Source organism: Meleagris gallopavo, chromosome 5 (assembly GCF_000146605.3).
Source record: "Meleagris gallopavo isolate NT-WF06-2002-E0010 breed Aviagen turkey brand Nicholas breeding stock chromosome 5, Turkey_5.1, whole genome shotgun sequence".
Lineage (NCBI taxonomy): Eukaryota > Metazoa > Chordata > Aves > Galliformes > Phasianidae > Meleagris > Meleagris gallopavo.
This window is the reverse complement of record NC_015015.2, coordinates 15,873,085-15,883,165: the sequence shown is the minus strand read 5'-3', so window position 1 is coordinate 15,883,165 and position 10,081 is coordinate 15,873,085. Positions and strand designations below refer to the sequence as shown.

The 10,081-nt window shown below is 43.9% G+C and overlaps 1 protein-coding gene across 1 annotated transcript in view; it reads left to right on the top strand.

Annotated features, from left to right (window-relative positions):
* FADS1 (fatty acid desaturase 1) overlaps positions 1 to 8,904 on the top strand; it is a 10,138-nt gene extending 1,234 nt beyond the window's left edge. The window contains exons 2-12 of the mRNA XM_010711277.2: positions 1,146 to 1,256; positions 1,557 to 1,754; positions 2,554 to 2,655; positions 3,136 to 3,264; positions 4,020 to 4,080; positions 4,207 to 4,283; positions 4,972 to 5,069; positions 5,421 to 5,517; positions 6,073 to 6,152; positions 6,597 to 6,722; positions 7,122 to 8,904. Of these exons, the coding sequence (XP_010709579.2) occupies positions 1,194 to 1,256; positions 1,557 to 1,754; positions 2,554 to 2,655; positions 3,136 to 3,264; positions 4,020 to 4,080; positions 4,207 to 4,283; positions 4,972 to 5,069; positions 5,421 to 5,517; positions 6,073 to 6,152; positions 6,597 to 6,722; positions 7,122 to 7,173 (1,083 nt within the window). The 5' untranslated portion in view covers positions 1,146 to 1,193 and the 3' untranslated portion in view covers positions 7,174 to 8,904. The remainder of the gene's footprint in view (positions 1 to 1,145; positions 1,257 to 1,556; positions 1,755 to 2,553; positions 2,656 to 3,135; positions 3,265 to 4,019; positions 4,081 to 4,206; positions 4,284 to 4,971; positions 5,070 to 5,420; positions 5,518 to 6,072; positions 6,153 to 6,596; positions 6,723 to 7,121) is intronic.
* Positions 8,905 to 10,081: the final 1,177 nt, after the last annotated feature.

Sequence of the window (10,081 nt, the reverse complement as noted above, 5' to 3'; positions counted from 1 at the left end):
GCTGCCGGAGACGCGACGCGGGCCGCCCTCCCCCTGCAGCCCCTCGGCCGATTCGCGCCCTGAGCTTGCTGCCTCCGAGCTGCGGAGGAGCTGACACTGTGGCTGCGCTGCCGGCGTTTGGAACCCACCGCTGTCTCGTGTTTTGAACCCAGTGGTGTTTTCTCACCTGGTTGTCCGGCCGGACCGGCCGGGGCTCTGAGCACCTGATCTAGTATATAGGGGTCCCTGGTCGTTGCAGGGGAGTTGGACCAGTTGGCCTTTAAGGGTCCCTTCCAGCTCATACGATTCTATGGTTGACATTGCAATTAGCTGATAAAAGTAACTGTTTTCCCTAATTAAGATCTTCAGCGTAGTAGGCAGGAAAAAGAGTTACTGGGGTACTCTTCTGTGATGTGGAGGGGAGCTGGGTGGGAGCACGAGGCACCGACCAAGAAAACAAGAATATTCCAGTGAGGTGTGGAAGTATGGCCTTTGGAGATTGCCTCACAACACGCTTGGAGCAATGTGGGGGCTTTGAGAGGCTGGTCTCGGTCACCAGGAGCTGCCATCGTCTGTCTGTGGTTCCTCTTGCCCCATTTTTTCAGCCAGCTGATTCTGTTTTTGTGCTAATGTTTTGTCCCTGTCCCTAGTCTGGCTTTCATTTCCTGATATGGTGTACGAGGGCAATAAGATAGAAGCTAAAGACAAAAGAGAGGGAGAGAGGAATATGTGGTTGAGGTGACAGATCTTGGGGCTCAGCAGACTGTGAAAGAGAAGAGTGGATGTGGCTCTAGGTGATGTGCTTTAGTAGAAGATGGGCAGAGCAGTGATTGGTTTATAGCTGGATTGGATGATCATGGTGGTCTTTTCCGACCTTAATGATCCTATGGAATTTTAAGGTTAGATGGGAGTAAGCCTATGTTCTGTGGTGAGCTGTAATTCATAGCAACCTGATAGAAACTAATGCAGAAAATTCAGCTACAAATAATTATTCACAGTGAGAAGAAAGCAGTAAAGTTCATGGCAGAAATCAGTTCCTGCCAACTCTGTTGACTGGTTTGCTTTCGACTTAATCCAGGACATCATGAAATAGCTTTCTTTTGCCACCACCCAAAGTGTTGTTTTTTTGTCATTTTTATCATCCTGTTCCTATATCTGTATTTCAGGATCCTTTCATAGCATTTCATCTTGACAAGACATTGGTGAAAAAGTACATGAGCCCACTCTTGATTGGGGAACTGGCACCAGATCAACCCAGTTTTGAACCCAGCAAGAATGTAAGTATCTCAAAACCTTTGGTATTTGGGTTGAAGCCACGCTGTTTGCTTTTTCTTAGTAGAAATGCCCACCAATCACCCATAGGTGGGAATGGAGAGAGCAGATGCAGTCAGCTAAGAAAGTATCCCAGAAGTCGTTGCCTACTTGGGGTCATGATGCAGCTGCTGAAGATGTGTCTCTGAATTGACTGACCTCCAGCATTGCCCCATTGCCACAGTAACTCCCTGAAGAGGAGCTCCTCTTGGGGTTTCTGGGGTATTTTCTGACCAGTAGGTACATATTCTTGCATCTCCCCACAGAAAAAGCTGGTAGAAGATTTCCGTGAGCTCCGTGCCACTGTTGAGAAGATGGGGCTTCTCAAACCCAACCGCACCTTTTTCCTCCTGCATCTCTGTCACATCTTGGTGCTGGATGTTGCAGCGTGGCTCACCATCTGGTACTTTGGATCATCCACTATGCCTTTCCTCTTCTCTGCCTTGCTTCTAGGCACTGTCCAGGTAAGCAGTTAGGCACAAAGTGAGCAAAGAAAAAAAGCCAAAAAAGTCCCAGAAACCCCAAACAGTAGTCCTTTGAGACCGAGCATGGGAGAAATTCTCGTCTTTGTAGAATTCCCAATGTTCTGCCCCACCTCAGGTTCCACTGAGGGGTCAGAACTGCAGTACCATGACATGAGTTTTTTGATAGAGCAGACTTCATGCTGCTTTCTGCTTCCCACAGCCCATCAAAGCTCTCCTTATTTCCAGCTTTCCTCACACAAAATAAAGCCGTGCTGCACTTCTGAGGTCTCTTGTGCCAGAGCTCTAAGGAACTGCGCTCTGGCCAAGCCACCAAGTTCCCATGGGAACATACAGTGAGTTAGAGAAGAGGGCAGAACAGCTCTGAAAGCCCCAGCTATTCCTGCTGCAGCCAGCTGATCCTTTTGGAATTACAAGTACTCGGAGAAGGCAGCAGCAAGCTGCTCCTAAAAGGGGACTTTGTTGCCAATTTCAGTACAGTTTTGTAAGAGAACGAGTGCTGATTGTTAGCTATGTTAATTTTTCCTTCCTTTGGTCTGGGACTAAACATCATTAGCAGAGTCTGAACTGCACTGCTATCCAGTAAAAGGTGATTGTTTGATTGGGTATTAATAATGGAAATGCTTCTCTGTGATTATGGAATGTGCTCTTGCTAACCAGTGATGTCTCATGGGGAATGTGGGAATGGTAAGCGTAGAGGAGAAACCCCTTTGTGGAAGCAAAGGCTCCCAACTCTTTTTTTTTTCTCCTTTTCTTTTTTCTTTTTTTTTTTGCCATCCAGGCCCAGGCTGGCTGGCTCCAACATGATTTTGGACATCTTTCAGTCTTTAGCAAGTCCAAATGGAACCACTGGGTGCACAAGTTTGTGATCGGCCACCTGAAGGTGAGCAGTCAGTGCTGGGTGATCTACCAGAGAACAGCCCAGGAGTCTCTGCTGTTAAAAACAACCTCTGTATAAGAAGAAAGAAATGCAAGGAGCTGCTGGGGAGGGAGGGCTATGGGCAGAAAATGCAGCTTGTTAGTGGCACTATATTCTCATCTCTTCTTTCCTACAATGCCTTGAAAAGAGGTTGTAATGTACTTCTCCTAGGTAACTGTGATAGGACAAGAGGGAATGGCCTTAAGTGGTGCCAGAGGAGGTTCAGGTTGGATGTTAGGAAACATTTCTTCTCAGAAAGGGTGGTGAGGCATTGGAACAGGCTGCCCAGGGATGAGGTGGAGTCACACCTCCAGTAACAGTTCAAGAAACACACAGACTTGGCACTGAGGGACATGGTCAGTGGGCATCGTAGGGATGGGTTGGGGTTGGAGTTGCCGATCTTAGTGGTCTTTTCCAACCTTAATGATTCTATGATTCCTGCAGGGAGCACCAGCCAGCTGGTGGAACCACCTCCACTTCCAGCACCACGCGAAACCCAACTGCTTCCGAAAGGACCCTGATGTTAACATGCACCCCTTATTTTTTGCTTTGGGAAAAAAGCTCTCTGTAGAGGTGAGACCTAGTGAAGTACATGAGGTTGCAACATGCAGTTTTGGAAAGCTGTGGAGAGCTGGGAGACAAGAGACCAGTTGGTTTGGTGAATGGACTGTCTCAGTATTTAATGAATGTATGGAAGAAGCACCTTGGCATTAGTGGCCTTTGAATTAGTTTGGGTATGTACAGGGGTGTCATTGAGTTCCTTGGGGGTGTCAGCAGTATGATCTGTTATTTTGATACGGGGAACACTGAAACATTAGCAGCCTCAGGGGGAGGATAATCTGTTCACCCGCGTTCCTGTAGGCACAATTTAGTGTCTAGATGTTTATTTCTGTGCTTTGGAGACTAACTGTGAGTAGGTGGGAGTTTTACACACTGTCACCTTTGTCTGTAGTATCATAGGTTTCTCTTCTTAATGAAGCTCTATACTGGCAGCAAACTGTTCTTAATGTTGCGTGGTATGTTTTCTTAAGCAACCATGCCCTCTGTAGGGCAAGAGCTTCCAGTGCACTTTACTGTTTGCAATGCAAGAAACTACCCAGCCCATTGCACATCCAAGGCAAGGAGATCAGGTTCTCTTTAGAAAACGTGGCACAGCACTCATAGACTGAAGTTCCAGGGAAAAAATGAAGCCAATGGCATTGTGGAGACTGGTATTGTTTGACAGGATATCTGTTTGATGGGAGGTATCTAAGCATGCTCTTTTAGGAATTGATAAGATTGTATATGGAAACGTCTTTATGGCCTGTGTAATTTGCTTATTTTAACAGCTTGGCGAACAAAAGAAGAAATTCATGCCTTACAACCACCAGCACAAGTACTTCTTCATCAGTGAGTGACCCTACATTTTACAGTTCTGTGGACAGCATGTTCTCAACCCCTCATTTTCCACTTCACATCACTGTAATGATTAAGAAGGCATGGTTGATATCTCTGCAATCTCTTTCTCCATTACAGTTGGTCCCCCAGCTCTGGTGCCTCTTTACTTCCAGTGGTACATATTCTACTTTGTAGTACAGAGGAAAAAGTGGGTGGTAAGTAAATTCCATTTTGCTGGTGGTAACTTTTCCTTGTATTACAGAAGCATTTCAGTGTAGGAAATGCTGCATTAATAGGAAGATCTCTGAGCCATTCATCTCCCTGTCAAGAAGGTGGGGTTATATGATCAGGGAAATAATGTTTGATGGAGGCGGGAAGCAACTTTCCATGCAGCCCTTCTCTGAAAAGTTCCATTCAGGTCTGGCTAACTGGCCCCGAGTGAACAGTCTGATGTGGTTGTCCAACCACTCTCTGTCATATTTGGTAAGTTACGGCAGTCAGGTGGTGTCCTTGGTGACTGGAAAAAGGGAAGCATTGTTCCCATGTTCAAGAAAGGTAGAAATGAAGATTCTGGAAACTATAGTCACACCTCTGTATCTGGAATACCCGTTCCTTGATCTTCCCTTGTTAAGGCATGTGAAAGCTAGGGAGGTGATTTGAGATAGCTAACGTAGCTTCACCAAGGGCAAATTTTGCCCAACCTGTCTGGAGTCCTTCTGTGAGGGAGTGCCTGCTCCAGTGGACAAGGGAAAATAACTGATGTCATCTATGTCATCATTGGTCTTCTCTAAGGCCTTTGACGTGGTCCTACACAACAGTCTTGTCTCTGAATTGGAGAGAGATGGATTTAAATGCCAATAATTCTTCCTCTTAACAGAGTTTTATCTGTTCCCTTTATTACAGGACCTGGCCTGGATGCTGACCTTCTACATCCGATTCTTTCTCACCTACTTGCCCTTACTGGGCGTGAAGGGTATCCTGGGGCTTCATCTGTTAGTCAGGTATCATTCAACTTAAAATTGAGTGCATTTCCTCTACTTGGTTCCCTTTGTATCACCTCTTCAGCCTCCTGGTTATCTTTTCCATCTGTTCCCTATTCAATTCCCTTATTCCTTTCAGCAAGACAGAGCTTGATTGTTTGGCACGTGTCTGTAGAAGGTTTGTGTAGGCCTGATCTGCTGGACAGATGCTTGGGGTTCCTGGTGTTCATTTTATCAATTACTGACTAGCTTATATAAATACAAAATTTCATCAATTTATGATTAGCTTTTGTAAGTACAAGTGCTTTGTTCTGACTAGTTAGGTATTGGTGTGGGACCAGTGATGGTTTTGTGTTGTTTTTGTATGCACAGGTTCATAGAGAGTAACTGGTTTGTCTGGATTACACAAATGAATCACATCCCAATGCATATTGATTATGATAAGAATGTGGACTGGTTCTCTACCCAGGTAAGACCTTCTTTCCAGAGAGTTGTGTCCTGGAATGAGGGAACGTGCATAACACCCAAGAGAGCTGATTACAGCAGTGATGGAAACTGAGAGGAAAACATAAGCAGCTTGTCCTCACTGTGTGAAGTGAGTGCAAAGCAAGGGGGTGCAGAAGTGGGATGGAGGCTTTGAGTGCAGAATAGATTTTGTCAAAGAAAAAAACCAAAGATGCTACAGTGGTCTTCAGATGGAGATCTTCCCATGTGGGAAGGGTGAATCTCACGCTTTGTGTTCTGTCTCATTTAAACTCTGAGGGCATTATGTAGTTTAAGTGAGAGATGTGAGGGGACCTGCACAGCAAGTCATGGTTATTTATCTTACTGGGGAAATCATGTCTATTCTCCTAAATGATGTCCCTAGCAATCACATACCACAGCATGACCGTCTCATGCTGACTTGAGATGGCGTTTGGAATTGCTGTATTCAATGAGGAGGCATGCGGTAAGGAACTTCTGCCTGCTTACTGTTGTGTTTGACTCATGTAAGAATACTTAATTGTTATGTTTTTTCTCTCAGCTCCAGGCAACCTGTAATGTTCGTCAGTCCTTTTTCAATGACTGGTTCAGTGGACATCTGAACTTCCAAATTGAGCACCAGTGAGTTGAAGTGTGGGTTGGGGATATGAGAGTATTTCAGGGAGTGCTAGTTACATGAGACCTGAGGAGCCATTTAGGTCTGTGTCTCTCTGTCTCTCTATCAGCTAAAGGCAGGAACAACGTAAAATTTGGGTAGTTTTTGTGCTCTTTATAAGGAGATGGTATCACCACATGGGAAATCCATATGGTGGTCATAAACTTTTTGGAGTGCTGGTGAGCACCAAAACCACTTCTGCTATGGGAAGCATGGCATAGGAGTGAATGAGAATTGCCAGCTTCCTGCTGAGTACAGCTATTGAGTGAAGTGGTGTGAGAGACCACTGCGGAACGCTAATGGCTGTAGGCACAAAGTGAGGCTGCGTGCCTCCTAAACTTAAGTACAAAAGAGATATGGGAACTGTGCAAGGTAATAATAGAATTCCCTTTGTTTTCCACCCCCCACAGCCTTTTTCCTACCATGCCTCGACACAATTACTGGAAGGTGGCCCCTTTGGTGAAGTCCTTGTGTGCCAAACATGGTATTGAGTACCACTGCAAGCCATTACTCACCGCCTTTGCAGATATAGTATAGTATGTATCAACCCACTGCATTCTCTGGGTAAAGGGCTGTTCAACATTAGAGTGAACGAGCAAGGACATAGAAGGGGGTGTCCTCATTTCTTTCCCTCCCTCATCACCACCAGTATTTCTTTTCCATTGAAAAGTCATGCATCTCTCTTCTACTGTGCTTGCTCCTCTTGCTTAATTCTACTCAGGTTGTTTTCTTAGCCTTCCAGCCTTCATCTGATATAGAAATGTGACTTGCTTCTTTCTTATCTTTTCTAAGGAGCTACAGACTACACTGACTTGTTTCTAAGGATCTCCTTTGCTTAATCTATAGATGGGAATTCTTCCCACGAGTTTATGGGACAGTATAGATGCTGTATTTTATTACCTTGTTTCTAAGGAAATGTGGTTCTCTCTTGGCAGCTCTTTGAAAGATTCAGGGGAACTCTGGCTAGACGCTTATCTACATAAATAAGAAGCAGTGGATCCTCACAGAGGAATTCCCCACCCTCATTTCTTCCTGTGGAGATCGCCGTAATGACACTGCACAAAGGAGAGAGAGCTGGCTAAGCCAGAGGTGGGGAGGTGACACAGCTTAATTCCAGTGATGAATGTGATTTATACAATTTTTTTAAAAGGTGTGTTCTTAATTCTTCTTGTGCTTCTTTCATTTCTCTTCTCTGGTGCTGAGATACAGGGAAAAGTAGAATGGAGGAGGTGGTTCCATCAAGCTGGAGGCTTCTTTGGGACTGGGAACAAATTGCTTTCTGTCTGCTGACACTTCATTTGCTGAGTATATAGGAGAGAAATCTCTTGCCTAACATAGGCTTTGTTGAGGTGGCTTCTCATTATGAATGTAGTAAGAAAGCTGAGACAATATGCAATGGGAGTAATTGAAATGTGAAGGCAGTAAGAAGAAATTGTGTATGTGCTATGTTTTCAAAAACCTATGTGTAATCAGCAATGGCAATAGAAGTCCCCAAACCAAGGGGCAGTGGGGAGCATATGAGAGCTCATACCACTATTTATGTATATATGGGTGAAGGTGAAAAGGTGCAGGCAGCAGTTCTATAGGAATAAGCGTGAGGAAATTAGAGACCTAAGGCAGAGGAACAGGAAAGTGCAGGCCTGTGGATGTGAGAGCCTGGAGTGCCATCTTCCGTGGGTATGTTCCCCTGCATTTCTCTTCTGTGCTGAAGGCCACTGAGTTATTTGACCATTCCTAACTTCCTATGGAGTCTCTGCAAATGATTTCCACAGTGCCATACTTCTGAGTGTTATTGAACTGATACTGAAATACGGAATATCCGTAGTTGGAATCCGTACATGGGTTGGGTTACTACGGAACCAAAAAGTGTGTTGGCCTTCTGAAGCTTCACTTTTTTTTTTTAAATTCAGGACTAAAGGGTGATTTGCTTAGCAGAAAACTCAGAATTTCTGGCCCAAGGAGTATTATGGGTTCCTGTAGAAAAACTGAATTGAGTTGTAAAAACATTATGGTTTGGGGTACTGTTAAATTACATTTAACTCTTCAGCCAACTGAAGTCAGCAGGCTGCATATCTGCAGGCACACATCAGCCAAACCATTACCAATCTTTCCCTGTTGGATGATGTGCCTTCAAAACACACCCCAAGAGGGCATTACTGTGTGATTGATTGTAATGTTAATTAGCCTTACTGCGTTCCCCAGTGTATTTTCCTTTACAATAGATACCAAACAGGATATAGCTCTTGGCATAGCAGTAATGAAGATGTCTCCATCACATTTTTGTCTTTCAGGTTTTTTGTCTGTTTTTTGGGACCAATCCCTTTTTCTATTGTCTCTCAGGTAGATAAATAAGGTGTAGTTTTCCACCTGTTTTGTGCTCTCTTTCTTGCCCAGCTGCTAACTGTAAATACAGTGCCTGATTTTAAGGAAGATAATGGTGCTTTTTCTGGTCAACATCCAAAAGGAGTATGGCTTGTGAAGAAATAGAGGAAATGTGTCTTCTCAGGCTAAGATTATTTTTAAGCACAGAATAAAATCGTAATGGAAATAATAAAAATATAATTAAATCATCAATAACTGTTGACTTAAAAACTGTAAAGGAAATGGGCCTTAGTCACTCTTTCCTACCTTGTTTTTTTCCTGCTGTTTCTCTCCTTTTATTACTAGAACTGTTGATGGAGGAAGTCTTAATAATAAAACTTCTTACCTTACAAATTATTGCTGTCATGAGAGTAAAATATTTCTGTGTAAGAGTCAGCACTCTTTAAAGTGTGGAATAAATGTCTACAGCTGCAGAAAAAGCTGTCATAGACTTCAGTATTTGTATTTTGGAGGAAGGGATTGCTTAATCAGCTTTGTCATTTTTAGCTTGTGTGAAGTATGCAGTACAAACAAACCAAAATGAATTGTACCAAAACAAAACCACACGCCATGATGAGGAGGAGAGGGAAAAAATGATCCCTGGATCTGGAAGTCGCACTTCCGAAATATAGCAATGTTTGCCTTTTAGGAAATCAAGAGCTGTTCTGTAAGGACTTACATTCAACAAGCAATTAGCTCTCAGATGACACCTCAAAGTGTCTCCTTAATCCCATAGTAGCAGGAGCAAGCCTTGTGACTTTGGCTGTTCTCCTGGGCAGTATCACCCAAAACCTTGGTTGTGGAATGGGAGGTGGGGAAAAGATTGATGTTTGACTGCATTTAAAGTTTTCTGAAACCTTGGATTGTTGGCCCTAAGCCACAAACAGCAAAAGTCCTGTTACACTGGTCTGAACAGCTGTGGTTAGACATTAGTCTAAGCTCCATAGTAGATACCCCAGGCTAGGCTTTTCCAGCATATGGATGAAGCTGGACAAGTAGGGAGCTGCTACGCTAGAAAAGAGAAAACACTGAAGGTAAGGATGCTTCTGAAGATCCTCCAGAGAGGATCTAACTCAAGTGTCACAACTCAAAAGTTAAACTGCTGGATCGAACCACACAGACTGTTCTGGTAGCAAGGGGAGCTGGAATGCAAGAATTTTTGCTTTCCTTCTGTGGACTAGTGAACCTTCAATTCAGATAGCAAGTAGTATTGCAACAGACGGGAAGGCCCTTTTCCTATTTTGCCAGAGCAGATTTTCAGTTATATCTGTCAAAAGAAGGAACTGATCTTATGTTTCTCTGGCTGCTGGGTCCTGAGGACTCTAGTCAGAGACATTCTTTATAAAGATCCAGTGTATTTTTGAAGGAAGGCAGTTAGACTTCAGTTCATGAAGCTTACTTGAAAGCACTTACCAGATGGATTGTAACAAGTAGGGTAAGTGGAAAAAATCTTTGTGCCAAGAGAGTTGTAAGTATTCAACACTTGCATTGGAAGTGCTTGGTATTGCCTAGCAAGTGGTGGGGTTTTTTGGTG